General features: G+C 35.3%; 2 protein-coding genes and 1 non-coding gene across 4 annotated transcripts; 2 read left to right on the top strand and 1 right to left on the bottom strand.

The window, feature by feature from the left end:
* Positions 1-1,913: 1,913 nt before the first annotated feature.
* On the top strand, positions 1,914-3,538 carry LOC111005318 (1-aminocyclopropane-1-carboxylate oxidase 3). The gene is made up of 3 exons (XM_022276776.2): positions 1,914-2,195; positions 2,276-2,836; positions 2,931-3,538. The coding sequence occupies exons 1-3, from the start codon at positions 2,088-2,090 to the stop codon at positions 3,228-3,230; spliced, it is 969 nt and encodes a 322-aa protein (XP_022132468.1). The 5' UTR covers positions 1,914-2,087; the 3' UTR covers positions 3,231-3,538.
* A 1,909-nt stretch (positions 3,539-5,447) lies between these two features.
* Positions 5,448-5,575, top strand: LOC148213438 (small nucleolar RNA snoR111). Its single transcript, XR_015793197.1, has one exon. It is a non-coding gene; the product is annotated as a small nucleolar RNA snoR111 (small nucleolar RNA).
* A 305-nt stretch (positions 5,576-5,880) lies between these two features.
* On the bottom strand, positions 5,881-10,186 carry LOC111005880 (Ubiquitin-specific protease family C19-related protein). 2 transcript variants are annotated; one of them, XM_022277543.2, is made up of 4 exons: positions 9,179-10,179; positions 7,254-7,409; positions 6,666-6,877; positions 5,881-6,530 (listed from the first exon to the last, which is right to left on the bottom strand). In XM_022277543.2, the coding sequence occupies exons 1-4, from the start codon at positions 9,920-9,922 to the stop codon at positions 6,338-6,340; spliced, it is 1,305 nt and encodes a 434-aa protein (XP_022133235.2). In that variant the 5' UTR covers positions 9,923-10,179; the 3' UTR covers positions 5,881-6,337. The 2 variants fall into 2 exon arrangements, with proteins under 2 accessions (XP_022133235.2, XP_087978950.1); XM_088122824.1 differs by having other exon boundaries at positions 5,881-6,877; positions 9,179-10,186.
* Positions 10,187-16,445: the final 6,259 nt, after the last annotated feature.

Genomic DNA, 16,445 nt, shown 5'->3' with positions numbered 1-16,445 from the left:
TATATTATTTATAATGATATGTAAAGGGAGATAATGGAAACGGGGGATTTAATCATTGTGAAAATATAAGTGAGTTTTTCCTAATGGAGATTATTGTGGATTATTATCAAAAGAATTATATTGCTTTATATATTGATATGATTTTCCACAAACCTAATTACATGGTTATAATATTATTAAATCTTAATTATGGAGTGCACGGTGGAGGCAGAGTTTTGTTTGCCACAGACCCACATGAATTTTGTTACCCAATGGTTGAGATCCCAATTTAATTAATTACTAAAACTTTGGAATGTATTGGTCAAATGAATAAATAACTACTTAATTATAAGTTCAACAAAGATTAATTACTAGCAGACCGTGATGAAGGTTGTCCTAATCCGAAACATGCCTACTTCATTTAAAAATTTAAAAAATATTTCAACAGTTTGACCAAGGGTCTAGTGGTGAGTCAACTCCGCGGAAGCCCACAGGAATAATTGAAATCATTAGCCCATTGTTTAGCTTAAATTAATGGAAAATTAATAATAAAAACAACCCCTAATAAATCCATATCCACTATAAAATTACCCTTAGTAAAAACTGTAAGATGACTTTATACTTTTTTTTTTCTATTTTAAAAATTATATCATACTATCCTTCTCATTGTATTACATAATTACTCTCTCTAAGATGGAGGATGTTAGACAATTTAAGAAAGTTATTCATACATAAAATTAATAAAAATAACTAAAGAGAGAATTTTGGTTACAAAATAGTGGAATTTTGTTGTGTTTTAAAATGTGAAAGGAGGTGTGTGAGTTGTTGTTTTTTGGTTGAATAATGTTTCGTTTGTTGTGGGAAATGCGTTAATTTTGGTTGGTAATAGTAATACTAATACTAATAGTTTAATATGTTAATATTATATTTATTAAATAAGGAAGTGGGTTTGTTGCCAAAATTAAGATAAAACAAAGACACCCAAAAGAATGACACAGAGATAAAGTGGAAAAAGGTAGTTTGATTGATTTATCTAAAAAGCTGAATTCCATTCTTTCATAAGACTACCCCTAACTGAACGTCAAGCAGCTACGGTAAAAATAAAAAATTTTGAAGATGCATTAAAAAAAATATATGGCAGCCACATTAAACAATATTTCAATAATAAAATCACAAAAGTTATTTCAATTAATAATTAAGTTTTTTCATTTTCCTTAAGCTTTAACCTATGAGAATAGAGAACGAAATAAAAAATTTGTTGAGAGAGATATGTGTCAATTACCATGTTATTTTTTACAATAATTAAGTTTTTTTTCTATTGATTCACACTATCCTCTTTTAATATAAATGTACTCACACAATATTTAACACGATGTCAAGTTGAACTAGTGTCGTCGTACTAGAAGTTTCCTCGAAAAATATGAAGTTGGGTGAAAGTTAAACAAGTGTCGCTTGGGGAGGTAAAAATGTGGGTCCCACCAGAAACAGTAAAAAAGCATGAACAAGAACAGTCATAAAAGCATGGCCCACCTCCACGACCACACAACAAAGATAGTAGAGTAGGGGCCCACTTGAGGATGCGATCACATGCACCACGGTTGCTCTCTCCCTTTAAACTTACTTTTAATTAAAAACTTTACCTAAGATTAGGTTTAGCATTACACAATCTAATGAAAGATGCACATCTAAACCAACGAACTCGATGCCTACAATTAGAATATATATAGAGAGAAAAATAACCCAAAACGATTAGTCCATTAATCCATATAAATTTATCTTCCCATATTCTCCAATGTCGTTTTCCTTTCCTTTCTCAAATGCTTGGTTTAGTTTAACTTAAAAGTGCTTTTTCTTGATATTCCATCGCTGTTTTTTGTCTGCTTTTTTCCATTAAACTAACGAAATATTTCACAACACTCCAAATCTTTCCCTCAATTTCTCCCAACTCCCACTACCTTTGGTAAAAATTTCAACTTTCTTTTATTCCCTGTTTCCCCCTCCCTCCCCATCACTTCTATAAATAGCATCCCCCCAAGCTCAGCACCTACCCACATCCAAAAAACACTCATCACTCCCACACTACTAACTTCTACACACAGAACCAAAAAATGGAGATGGGTTTCCCTGTTATCGACATGGAGAAGCTCAATGGTGAAGAGCGAGACGCTGCCATGGAGAGGATCAACGACGCCTGCGAAAACTGGGGCTTTTTCGAGGTATCGTGTGTTCAAAGTATGAACAAAAGATTAAATTTTGATCAATTATTTTATTTATATGTTGCGTGGGTGTTTTGAAGTTGGTGAATCATGGGGTATCGCACGAGCTGATGGACAGAGTGGAGAGGCTGACGAAGGAGCACTACAGGAAGTGTATGGAGCAGAGGTTCAAAGAAATGGTGGCGAGCAGAGGCCTGGACGCCGTTGATTGTGAGATCAACGACACAGATTGGGAGAGCACGTTCTTCCTGCGCCACCTTCCCAATTCCAACATGTCGGAAATCCCGGATCTGGACGAGGATTACAGGACCGCCATGAAGGAATTTGCTGCGGAGCTGGAGAAACTGGCGGAGCTGGTACTGGACTTGCTCTGCCAAAATCTTGGGCTCGAAAAGGGGTATCTCAAGCGGGCTTTTTATGGGTCCAACGGCCCAAATTTTGGGACCAAAGTTAGCAACTACCCTCCCTGCCCAAAGCCCGACCTTATTAAGGGCCTGAGAGCCCATACCGACGCTGGTGGGCTCATCCTCCTCTTCCAAGACCACAAAGTCAGTGGGCTTCAGCTTCTTAAGGACGGCAAATGGGTGGATGTCCCCCCTATGCATCACTCCATTGTCATCAACCTGGGCGATCAGCTCGAAGTACGTCTATTTATTAATATTCATACGTTTCTATCTCAAAATTAATGGGCGGAGTTAGATTTTAGATTTGAAATGTTTTTTTCTTCAACGGTAGGTAATTACGAATGGGAAATATAAGAGCGTGATGCACCGGGTGATAGCGCAGGCGGACGGAAATAGGATGTCGATAGCGTCATTCTACAACCCGGGAAACGACGCCATAATCTACCCGGCGCCGGCGCTGGTGGAGGGGGAGGAAGAAAAGAGCAAACTTTACCCAAAATTTGTGTTCGACGATTACATGAAGCTCTACATGGGGCTCAAATTTCAAGCAAAAGAGCCGAGATTTGAAGCCATGAAGGCCATGGAGTCCAGCATTAGCAACCACAGTTTGGGTCCGATTGCAACTGTGTGAGCCCTCCAATTTGCAGCCCAAAACACACAACAAAAAGAAAAAAAAAAGGGTAAAAGAATTTGGTCAGGTTTGTGGGTAATTTATTATTAGAAGAAACAAATTTTAGTGGTATATTAGTGGCTGATGTTTCAGTGTTGGGGAACAGTCCGTATTTTTAATTTTTGCCTTTTGAAACAACATGATAGCCGTTTGGGAGCCATGAATAGTTTTAAATAATTGATATATGTGGGGACTTTGTACTGTACTACGTGTGTCTCGTTTGTTTCTTAAAAATATAGTTATTATTGAGACTGGATGAGTTTTGTATACTTACAAATTGCATGCTCTGCCTTTAATTTCCCTTTTAATTTGCATTATTTTGAGTCTCAAGCCAATAAGAAACATAAACGTAAGGGCAAAAGAGACCCCACTTGTGAGTGCTTTAAGTAGAAGAGAGAAGAGACAAAAAACTTGTTGAAAATCTCACAAGATAATGCAATTACCCAGAAGAAGAAGAAGGAAAATGAAAAAAAAAATGTGGTGAAAAAGCTAAGGACGTAAAAAATGAAAAAGTTAGAGAAGGGAGAGGCAACCAATAATGCAGAGATTCCCTAGTTGGATTGATAACTACTTCATCGTTATCCTTTGCTCAGCAGCACTTCTAAATTTGGTAATCTAATGGTCTTTTCGATGGGGCTTAAAATAATGCAGCTTCAGTAATTTTCCACTTTCACAGTCTCTCAAAGGCCAAAAATGAGATAGCTTCATTGACAACTGCCATTATTCTCACTCTGCCAAGGATTAGATGGTTTGTTACATCGATGGTAATCTTATTGCTCCTTTAAGAAGGAATCCAAAAATTTAAAAAACATGGGAATTTAATTAGACTAAAAAATAAAGGTGGAGGGAATAAATGCAAATGATGCTACTTGGAGTGCGTATGAGTGAAGATTTGAACTTTTCGAGCTAAAAAGGTATTAAATGTATTTAAGTTATTTAAGTATACCGCATGTGTGTATATATGTATACTTTATTATTAATGGAATACATAGAAGAATATTTATATATCAGGTACTCTAATAAAAAGAGTAGATGATCTCAAGATGTTATATGATGATGTAATTTGATGCATTTCTTTGTCGGATATCAAAGTTTACTTCTAAGTGCCAAAGTTCGGATTACTATGAGATGAGACTCATCAGATTATAGGATATGCTTTGACAACATTTGTTATAATTATAAGCTTCATAGCAAGTTTTGTTATGTCTGTTTAGGCTTTAAACAAAAAGTACATAATTAGTTTCTAAACTTGTTGGTGAAGTGAAGATTTAAACATTTAATTTTAGAGACCAATTGATCAATATTCAAATTGGTGCTCGTTGCATAATTCTTAGATAATACAATAGCAGTTATGCTCTTTTTGACAACACAAATAGCAATTTTAATGAAAAGTAGAAAATAAAATTAGAAAGGAATACAGGTATATCTTTTAATCGAGTACAACAAAGTGGTCGCAAGATAAAATTTTAAATTAATAAAAAATATCTTAATTAATTGAGTTAAATTTAAGTCGATTATATTTTTTAAAGTATTTACGTATCATTTTAGAAACAATAGAACTTAATAAATAAATGACGCATATTTCTTAAAAATAGAAATAAGAAATATTAACTTATCATGCGAGAAGTGATTACCATCTTTCACCCTTCAAAAAGATTTAAAAAATCATGATCATAAAACTTTGAAATTAATGACAAGACATAATGAAAATCCACCCGTGAAGATGAGGAATTATGAATGTGACCACTATATAGTAACCATCACTCCCATGTCCACTCCATTGGGGGAGAGAGAGAAAAAAAAAAAGAGAGAGTCGGCCGACATGTCGTTACGCTATCATCAATTCATCGTCATGGAGGAAGGGTATGATGGTAATTAAGGGGAGAAATTTTTGCTAGGGTTTAGGATTAGAAATAGAATTGGCGCCGCTCTTGGAACGATGCACGCCGCTATAAATTCATGCGGTTCTTGCCACTGAGAGCAGAGGGCATAAGAGATCCAATTGCAGAGGGAGCTGCGTTAGCTTTCTGCTTCACATCAAGCCATGGCCAGCGCTTTCTAATCGTCCCAATGCGTTTTCTTTTACTTCAAATCTCTCATATTTCTTCTTCTTCATGAAATTCTTTCTTGTAATTTCTTTAAATTTTTTGTCCGGAATCAAAAGCCTCTGTTCACTAATGAAACGGCGCTCGAGATCGTCTCTTGCGCCGCGAAGAACAGCGAGGTATAGCGAAAAACGAAGGCCGAGATATCGTTTCAGTCGTCATTTGTTATTGGTTGGCGATTCGATTGTTGCTCGTCCACATTCTTGTTCTCTTCTTCGATCGAATAAAATTTTCTTCTCTGTTTCATATCGTAAAAAGTCTATTTCTTGATTTTGATTCCCGGATAATATCTCTCTACTTGCGCTCTTTCCATCGTTCACGGTTTCGAAATTAAAACGTCCTTTTCTAAGATATTTTTATTGCATTAAACTGGGATGGCCTGTAGTAGTTGTTTGAGCTGAATCGGATGCTTAATTCGCCTATGGAAAGAAAAGAAATCCATTTTCTTATGCTCATCGGAATTTAGAATTTGGGAGGTCCGGAGGAGAATGCATTCAGTGCCCAGGTAGGAGAATTTCGAATATCTTTTAGTTCATAATAAAACACAAGATATCGAAGCGATTGTGACGGGAAGAAGCATAAAAATACTGACTCACGTGGGATTTCCCTTGGGGAACGAGTTTTATGTACATAATATAATCAGTCAAAATTAAAAAGAGAAAAAAAAAACACAGCACAGCGATGCTAAGAAGAAGAGTCTTCCGGCTTCTGGACTCGATTAGCATCTTCGTTCTTAATGCACGGTAACTCCATGGAACAGATAATACTTGTTTATTACCTGATCTTCAGCATTCTTTTGCTTTGCATCTTCTACGCCAGCTTACATACATTTTTTTGGGCATAAACTTAGAACCTGGAAAATAAAAGTGGCAGATATATAGATCTTGTGGAGCATGGGAAGTCGTTTTTGCATCCTTGGGATGTTGTTTACTCGAAAGTTTTGAGATGAAAGTGCTGCCATAACTACACGGGAACCACATCTGCATTCTGATTATCGTCACATGTTATGATTAAACCTTCGACGCAGGTCGGGAGGAGGCACCGAGCCCATTGGCATCCTGAAGAGATGGGCTCGGTTGATGGAACTACCATAAGCACATTGTCTTGGCGCCGAACAACCCCCATGACACTCACGGTGCTTCCTTCCTTTATGTATCTGAGAATGGCGAAGAAGTGTTTAGGTTTCATCAGACTTTGAACGAATGGGGTAGCATTATGATCATGCTCTAGACAGTGAATGTGCACAAGGCAAAAATAGAGAGATTTGAAAAACAAGGTGTCGGTGTAATACCCTTCCTTAAGGCGCATTACACGGTCATCACTTGAGAGCTTGCGATCCGCTAGCCAGCGTAGGAAGCTTGGAGACAAGTCTCGGTTTTCTTTTGTCACATCTACGACAGTGGCTGGTTTTACAAAAGGAGCAACCTTGGCTCCATAGCCTGCTTTCACCAGTGCTCTTAACCCAGATTGGAAGTCTGATATGTAAAAGTCAGCTACATATCTCTGTATCAAATGTGCAAAATCCAACCCATTATAACTCGTCATATATGCGGAGATGCAGACAAGTTTCTTTCCAAACAAAACATAGCTGGTGAAGAATACGGTGTGTAAATGTTTTCATACTGTATTACTATAAGAAAATGTATACAATGTGCACAGAGCTATCAGGAAAATTTGTCTGCATCCCCAAACTTTAGGCAACATTTTATCCACCACATAGTTCAGATGCATGTGCACATAAACAAAAGGTGCAATAATGTGCCTTGCATGATCTATTAAAGTTTTACACCATTTCAATACTGTGCAAATTAGAAATAGCCATAAACAATCCATCAAGTCTGAAAAGTACTTCAAACAAAGTGGTATGAGAACAACTGACCTCAGAATATCTAGATCCCCAAGAAAAGCAGCGGTGTTTAGGATTTGCAGACTTTCCACCCCATCCTTTGTATTCATACAGTTCAGTGGACACGTAAACGCACCTTGGAACCCTCTGGTAGGATGATTCTAGAGGAATACTACCACACGTGACAACCTAGAAGAGAAAGGGATGCATATGATACTCAATATCTGACCAGAATGGTATACAAGAGTGAGATGCATGACAAATTCAAAGTCTGCATTAGGTGAGAGCACAGTTTAAAGAAACTATCACAGTCATTAAATGGATTTTCCCTTCATTTCAAGTCAAACATGACAAATTGTTCATAAATACCCAAGAATCTTTTAGCTTTCTAGCACATAACCAAAAATGTACACTGGGTCTTAATTTTAAAAAGCCTACACATCTTTACCTCCAAATCATTTTATATAAATTTGACTAAAAGTAAGTATATACATGATCATCTTAGCAGCCAGAATTGTGTCTGTTTTTTCCAATTGCCAAGCAACACATCTAAGCGGGAGAGAAGCAAGGAAACCACCTGGCCGACTATGAATTTTGCATAAAGAATTTTCTATAGCTTCACGGTGGTATTCCAACCATAGAAAATTCATTTTTAATTAGTCTTCAGGCGAGGATTTTCTCTACTCTTGCCCCAAGGCGGTTGCTCTTTTCTTGATTCTTTTGGATATAGATCAAAAGAAAAGGAAAAAGAGAACTTCGCGTTTTCCTTATTCTATTATTGGAAGGAGGCTGGCTGATGGATGACTGGGTTGGACATGGACTTTGGGTTTTCATCGGTTGAGATCCAGGATCACCTAACAGGTTTTCTATGCGAAATGAAGTTGCAGGTTCGTTCGTAAGAAGATATGAATCTACGGCTGGTGGTGAGGTGTTGATGCAGGTCCAGGATGGCTTACCTAACTGCTGAAGCTGGTCTACTGATCTATATTGAATTTCTAGACAGTTATGATTGATGTGATGTGAATGATTAGAAGTGACTTTTCCTTTGGTCTGTTTTCATCATTAAGTCTCTCAATAATTTCTTGTCAATGTCACCAGATGGTGACGACCAACACCAGATATGGATTGAGACCACTATCTGAACTTTCCAAAAACATTTTGGAGTTCAAAATATGCTTTAAACTAATCCCTTTCTAACTAGTACAAATATGGATTATCAGGAAGCCCAGAAAGTAAGCAAGTATTTCACCAAATACTTCAACTAAGCAATATAATTGAAACAATGTAGAAAGTTTATAAAGAGAACTCAAAGCTTCAGTTGAACAAGTACTGAAATAACCATCGTCGAAGCTACTCGTTCTTCAAACCTACTCGTTCTTCAAACCTTAGAGAAGGAAGTTTATTGCCACTGGATGGTCAAACGGATTACAAAACCTCAAAGAAGTTTCCTTTCATTGAAAACTGACAAAACAATCATCGCATTCAAAGCCACAGTGGAATCAAGCAAGACTACAAAACAAATACTGATTTCCAGGAGATCGACATGAAGCCTTACTAACCATCATACAAACCCAAATAAAATAAACAATATATTCACCGGGAAGATTATAAAGGCCAAATTTGGATTCCTCGTCAAAGATTTAGATTGATTTTGTCCGACCACCCACCCTCATAATCAGAACTCAGAAGCCTTCAATTTTGATTTTGTTTTTTCTTTTTAAAAGCTAAACTATTAGAGTATTGTCAAACAGTCAGCATCGTATTGACTTATTCCATCCTGTGGCATAATACCAATGAAGTTACATAATAAACATTGGAAAGGAAAAAATGCTCCATGATTAGCCATAAAACGTAGAATAATTAATCAATTGATGATTTATTATTTTTAATTAAAAAGCTCATTAACTTAATAAACAAAGATTTGATTATAATAATCTGAAAGCGAGAGAGAAAATTACCCCAGTGACCTTGACGTACTGTCCATCAATAGCACCTCTGAGCTCAGCGTCCGGATGCCTCCGCACAAACCCTACCAATCCCCTCTTTCCCCAAGCAATATTCCAAAGAACCGCAACCACCGCCGGCACCAAAAGCGCCGCCGCCGCCACCAGAATTATCGCCTTCTTCACGGCCACCATCAGAAACACCCCTACCAACAAACCGGTGGCTAGAACCACCAGAAACGCCCACACCACCGCCTTGGAAACCTTGAATCCGATTCTCACATCCTCGCTCAAGCTCGTGACCGCCGACCCGTACATCGTCTTCCCAAACGACGCCGTCTGCTCTAAGGGACCCGACCGCCGCCCGCCCGACGATCCGAGTGGACCGGATCCCATAGGGCCCGAGGTGATGAGGCCGGTAGGTTGGAGCGAAATCGGCCCCGAGGATTTCTTGGAGATCGGGCCTGAATTGGAGTGCTTAGTGACAGGTCCGGAATTAGGGCCGGATCGGACTGATCCGCTGTTGTGCTGAGAGGAGGAGGAAGGGCGGGAGGACTTTGAGGGAGGAGGGCCGGTGGTGGGGGAATCAACAAGATGAATGTCAAACATTTTACCGAGGTCGCCGGATTTCTTGATGTCGCCGCCGGTGTATGGAACGGCGCGTGAGCCCATTGTGGGCTGGCGCTCCTTGAGCTGCTCCGGACGGCCGGAGACGTAGAGGCCGCTACTGAGCTGGTGGGACGGAATCCGAGTTCCCATTGAGAGAAATCCAATGGGAAGAACGGAGGAGAAATGGAGAGAGTGAAGTGGAAGCGGAAGTGGCGAGTGAGTGAAGTGCAGGTGCAGGCGAGGGGAAGAACGGAGGAGGAGGAGGGTTGGCGGTGAAATGACCAAAATGGGGCTATTGGTTATTAAATAAATGCCCCCCTCTCTCTCTCTCTCAATTGGGACTGAATTTCTGCGACACTGGAAGTGGAGGCTTGGACCTCTCTCTCTGGACTCGGGCAGCTTAGATTCTGACGGTCGAGGGTCGGTTGCATATTGACCGTTCTATCCTCCTCTTTTTATTTAAATCCTAAATCTTCCATGTTCATTTTTGAATTTTTTTGAATTTCTTACCGCACACAATAATCTGCAATATCTTTATCATTATCCGTTCTCTTTTTCTCCTCTCTTTATTTTTCTTTTCCCAACCAAAGTGGTGTTTTATTTATTTTAGATGAGAATTTTGAGTTGTTCGACTAGATACTAGCTTTTAGAATCGCACAGCTGTGAAAATTTTGATTTTACGAATTTATTTAATCGTAAATTATTTGGTTAAAGGTTTATATTTTGATCGTTGAATTCAAATGTTATATTATGTCAACTTTAACATAAAAATTCCTTTTATTTCATAGAGTTAATTTTTCCTTAGTGATTTATTTATAAAGATTCATCCTCATTTTAAAATTAAACATCTTACTTATTATATATGATTTCAAATATCTTTTGACCTTCAAATCTTACCTGAATGAATAAATAGATTAAATATGTTTTTAGAATAAATAGATTAAATATGTTTTTATTTTATATTTTTATTAAATAAGTTATGAAACTAATGGTAAAAACTAAAACAGTATTTATGCAAAATTTATAAATTTTTTTATAGGTCGGGGATTCGAATCAATAAGACTAAAAATTTATACACGAAAATAAGTATTAACCTCTTGTGTCACAGTGAACAATGTTTTATAATTTGTTATTTTATTAAAGAAAATGGATGAGATCTCATTAAACTAATAACATATCACACATGTGAGTTTTTTTTTCCCTTTTTTTTATAGGTTTTCCATGAGAAAAGGTAATGGTAAATAGTAGGTAAAATAAAATGAAATAAACTCATGTAAGAATTCTTTATATATATATATTAAAAGATGAAAGTAGATGCTGAATCATTTCTTCATTCCCATTCATTTAAAGGATGACAAATTCTAAAAGAGAAAAATCTTCCGTTAGATTGAGAATGAGATTTTTTTCCCCAAATTCAATTTCAAGACCCAAATAAATACCCCCCATGAATATCCTAAAAATCAATTTGAGGTGGTTTTAAATTTTACTAAAATCAATTTTTTAATTTTGGAATTGAAGTGGTTTTTTTAATGGTAAAAGTCATTTTAACCATGTCAAAATCACTCACAAATACATATTAAATAATCTTTTAATTGAAATGAGAATATCATTAAAATGCTTCTCATAAATGAGCAGTTAGGGTAAGATTGAAAGAGCCAGCGTAATTAGCATATTTGATATAATTTTTTTTTTCCTTTTAATTGATATAATCGGATCTATTTAACAAAACATGACATTGTTGAATTTTATTATATATGTTGCACAATTAAGTAAGATTACAAAATTTTCAAGGTTTAACATTTTTAGGAATAAATACTTTTCATGAACTAGTTTCTAAAATTAGGATTTCATAACAAGATAACCAAAATCCGAGGTTAAAGTCATATATAAACTATTGGCTAAATTATACCACTATATATATATATTTTTAAATGTAGTTGGTTTCAATTTTGTTAATTATTTTACCCTAATTTATCAAGGAAAGTACTTAGCTTCTCAAAGTGAAGAGGAACTTTGTCTTTACCATCCATTTGCATTTCTCTATCCTAGTTGTTAAATATTTAATGGGAGTAAAGACAATGTTCTTCTTTACCAGTGAAAGACCGACTTGAACTCACCTCAATTGGTCAAGATATCTATTTTAGACCAAAAGATCACGGGTCGTCACCTTCATATACTGTTGTATTAATTTGCCAGGAAATAATCTTTGATTAGGAGTTTCAATTTGAATACATCATAAAAAGTTTTAAAGATTAGAGGCAAATTGAAACCAATTAATGTATATTGCTGACCTAAAGTTTTATTTAGGTTAAATTACAAGTTTTGTCTCCAAATCACCAAGATCGTAATAAATCTATAAATTTTTAATTTGATGCTTAATAGATTTATGAACTTTTAAAAATTTGTAGGGGTTAAAAGGTTTTTTTAATGTTTATAAGACTAATACACCCATTTTCTAAACGTTTGTGAAGTAAACTTCTTATTTAAAACAAAATATAAAATTGAGAGCAAAGTTGGAAATTTAAAAGTTGAAGTACAAAATTGAAATGAGTTACATAAATGAAAGATCTATATATATAGAAAAAGAAAAGGCGAGAGCACAGTAACATCGGACGGTGGTCCGTACGATGTGGGAAATCTTGGCCAAACATAACTAATTGCGAAACGTGATCCAAACACTCCCCCTCCAGCAAAAATGTGGAGAAAAAGGCTGGAATAAGCTAACCCCGACCCCATCTAATCTTATCACTTATTCACCATAAATAACATCATTTTTAACTTTTATCCGGATGGGATAACACACTATCACGGATAGGGAACTCTCTGGTCCACCTCCCAAACACTACCCTTAATCTACTCTACTTTCCACTCCTCTCCCTCTGGGTTTCCCTTTTGCCCATCGAGCCGACGCACTCTTGTGGCGGAAGAGCATCCCAATTTCTAAAATTCCTTTTTTTTTTAATTAAAAAGTTTTTCTTTTTTATTTTTTAATTGGGCCCCCAATTTTAAAATCCGTCTTGTTGCGTTAATTCCATATTGGGCCCAGTGGAGATCTTCCCGGATTGCTTCATCGACGGTCCAGATCATCCGATTATCAGAAATTAAATGTCAGAGGGACGTGGGACCCGTTCTTGTTTCATCTCCCCTCCCAGTGGTAGATCTCACGTCCACGTCACCTCCCTTCCACCTATGTGTAGGAGAGGTGTAATGCTTCCAAATTTCGCTGGACTTCTGTGGGCCCTTGATTTCGCCAGTTGAGGATGTGGACGCATCTTGATTACATCGGACGGCCAGGATCGCGCCATCTATCCATCTCTGTAGAAAGATCAGCGGACAAGGAGTTAGATGCGTGCCACGCCATGCCCATTCCTCTTCTAGGTTTAATTTTAAATTTTAAATTTTAATCCAATTCTTTGCACGAACCGACACGTAAATAATAAGATTTTTACTGTGAAAAATAGTAATTAAGTTAAGAATTTTTTTTTGAATTGCAATATTCGTTTGAAAATAGATTTATTTAATGAGAAAAATTTGGATGTTGCAATCGACATGATAGAGTGGATATTATTGATATGATATGAATGTAGGACACTTGAGTTTATAAATTTATTGTTGAAAAACATTTCAAAGATTTTGATTGTTAACGTGCAAGTGTTTGGAATTGGGTCCTCCCAATTTATTTCGTACGAGTTGTTTACAATAGTTTGGAATTGGATGCCAATGTTGATAAAAGTGATTTTATTTTATTTTTAGTGACCATTATTAGGATTTAAGCATTTTATGAGTGAAATAGAGAACAAATTTTATAATATGAGTTAGGTATTAGTATAATTTTATTGTATGTAGAGATATAATTTAGTCATAGTGACGTGATTTTTTTTTTAACTTTGTGTTTAAGTTTGGTATGAATTATGCTTTTTTCTTTTTTTTTTCTTTTTTAGATTTACAAATTTTTTGCGGTAGTTAGAAAATATAGATTAATTTATGTCATTTATTTAAAATATTTGATTAATATTTAGGTTAATCTATAATTCTAGTTTAAGTGGATAAGATACTTATTATCATCTATAAAATTGAAGGTTTATGCTAAACTATATATATATATAAATAAATAAATAAATGCATATATGGAGATTTTTTTTTTAAAACATAAGACCCGAATAAAAAGATTTCCTATCCCTACTTGGCCAAGGTGTTTCTAGTTTCTATGAATGGGCCTTAACATTTTTCCAAGGCTCAAATTGAAAGTGCCTGCCTAAAAAGTTTGAAACTTTTTTTCTTTCTATCTTTTTTCAATAAAAAAGAAAAATAATAAACTAGCGAGACTAGATTCTGAATCCACACAGGGCCACGATGAAATCAACAAGAACACAACTTCCCTTCACACGCTCGCCTAACTTAATCGTGAGCAGCACCATTTGCACTTCTCGAGATGTGATGGAACCCCTCAAGACCATTTTCACCTTTCGTCTCATGTCATCGGTGATCAGTTTTGTCTCTGTAAGGTTAGAAATTTCTTTATTGAAGATGCTGATGATCTCCACACAATCGAACTCCACGATGACTTGAACTCCAAGGTAGTTGTTGACGATTTGCTTCATTATTTGCTGCTATTAATCTTATTAAAAAAAGTTACTTTGAGAAAAAAAGTTTGTACAAGTTCCAATCAGTTTTAGTTAATAGAAGATGGATATAATTGATAGAAGAAAGACGAATTTACTATGTATGGAAAATATAGTTTGACAAATATAAAGCATCATCAAGTAAAAAAAGTATTCCCCCTAAAAGCCTAGCTTCTATAGCTTATATAAATGAAAGGAGTAATATGTGTAAAAAAATATGCAAGGCCACGACTCTCCAGCTTTGATTGCCCAACAAGAGTTTTCAACACCTTTTTCTAACACTAATTAGTGAGTATAATAAAACTTTAATTAATTAATTAATTGGTGTAAACAAGAAAGATTGGACAATTGGTGGGATATGTGACAGTTTGGGGGAGCGAGGGTTGCATAGTTATGTGTTCCACAATATGAGATTGGGGACAGAGTTAGTGAACGAACCAGTGATCGATGAATCCACTTTCCAACTTGGAGTCGTACGGCACCTACCGGGACTTAACTATTAACCCTAATAATTTAGAGTCAATTTGAGCATCGTTGAATGGATTAAAGTCTCTGTAAAATATCATGAGTTTGAATCTTCACCTCACATGTTGTGTTAATAAAAATGTGGCACGCTGGTAGGACTGTGTCATTGGAGGAGCTCTCTGTGAAACACCTAAGAAATTAGTTTTTAGATAGGTGGCCATCGTGGACTTTGAACTCCTTTGGACCAATTAATCAACCCATGATGTAATAATTCTCTAAACTTCAAAATCTAATAGTTAAAGAGACATTTGATAACTATTTTGTTTTTGAAAATTAAGCTTATTAACACTACTTTAACATACTAGTAAGAAACACGTGTAGTGCACTAAAATTTCCTAGTTTTTATTTCAATGTTTAAAAATATAAAATTTATAAATAGTTAAAATTTATAATCTAATTTGGTTTTTTTTAATCTCTAAAGGTTTACCTCACCAAGTTTTTTCGTATTTTCAATGTTTATGTTATAAAACATCGTCTCAATAATTCTCATCACTCACTCATGTGGTTAGCGTGACTAAAAGTATTATTCTTCAATTACTTAAAATTTTTTTTTAAAAAAATCACATATTCATGGATTTTTCATCTTTTTTCCCCTAAACATAACAATACATAAACGTAAATAAAATTTTGTTTCAATTTTTTATTTGAGTCATTGAAAAATAAAATGACAAAAAAAAATAGTGAGAGATAGAGATGCGTTCAAGACAGCCGTTCTTTGCCATGTTCAAGTTCCGGGCAAGGAACCAATCGCAGCCATGTTTCGATGGATTGCTTTGACTATTTTCAACACACGATGATCACCTTACGAAGGAGAAGGTCATTGAGAGAGTCCTATCGGTTATCAAGTGTCATTCCAAAGTGGATCCGTCTAAGGTGATTCGATCTTATCACTCATTTTCCCTTTCATTTTTCCAGTTGATTGAGTCGTTTGAAAAAAAAAACTAAAAAAGTTGAATATTCGATCAAACAATCTAACTAAATATAAGAAAACACAAGACATTGACTAAAGAGAAAATTAACATACCGAAAGAAAAAAGAAACTCAAGTTTTGATGAAGAAAAAGTTGGGAAAAAGCGTAAGAAAAAACTCTTGAAGAAAATAAAAAGTTATGAAACTTTTGAAATTCCTTATTAATTATAATTTAAAATAAGTGATAACTTTTTAACATAGAAAAAAAGAGACAAAACACTCCATATTCTAACATTTAAGAAGGAGAGTTTATTAGAAAGAGAAAATTAATTTGAGAAAAGTAAAATTTGTAAGGATGGAGATTAAATATTTTAAAAGAAATGAAAAAAAAAGGGAGAGAGAAAATTTTATATTTGAAGGACAAAATTGCTCTCAAAATATATATGAGAATGTTGAAATTAAAAGGGCAAAATAGAGAGAAAAAGTTTCTCCCTGTATCTCTTTTTATATATACCATAGATGTGTTTTTTTGTTTTATTATCTACTTATCTAAGAACGTTTTCAAAACATAAGCTAAATTTTGAAAAATATAAAAAATAATTTTTAAAAAAACTTGT

Source organism: Momordica charantia, assembly GCF_013281855.1.
Source record: "Momordica charantia cultivar OHB3-1 chromosome 1 unlocalized genomic scaffold, Mcharantia_2.0 BLBB01000001.1, whole genome shotgun sequence".
In the NCBI taxonomy this organism is placed as follows: Eukaryota; Viridiplantae; Streptophyta; class Magnoliopsida; order Cucurbitales; family Cucurbitaceae; genus Momordica; species Momordica charantia.
The sequence above is the reverse complement of the archived record's forward strand: the minus strand, read 5'-3'. Positions and strand labels throughout refer to the sequence as shown.

Coding starts and splice junctions, on each gene's coding strand:
- LOC111005880 (XM_088122824.1), bottom strand. CDS start 9,922: ATGGGAACTCGGATTCCGTCCCACCAGCTCAGTAGCGGCCTCTACGTC. Junction 7,410..9,178: donor AGTACGTCAAGGTCACTGGG/GTAATTTTCTCT, acceptor TTTCTCTTCTAG/GTTGTCACGTGTGGTAGTAT. Junction 6,878..7,253: donor GGGGATCTAGATATTCTGAG/GTCAGTTGTTCT, acceptor CATTTGATACAG/AGATATGTAGCTGACTTTTA.
- LOC111005318 (XM_022276776.2), top strand. CDS start 2,088: ATGGAGATGGGTTTCCCTGTTATCGACATGGAGAAGCTCAATGGTGAA. Junction 2,196..2,275: donor AAAACTGGGGCTTTTTCGAG/GTATCGTGTGTT, acceptor GGTGTTTTGAAG/TTGGTGAATCATGGGGTATC. Junction 2,837..2,930: donor ACCTGGGCGATCAGCTCGAA/GTACGTCTATTT, acceptor CTTCAACGGTAG/GTAATTACGAATGGGAAATA.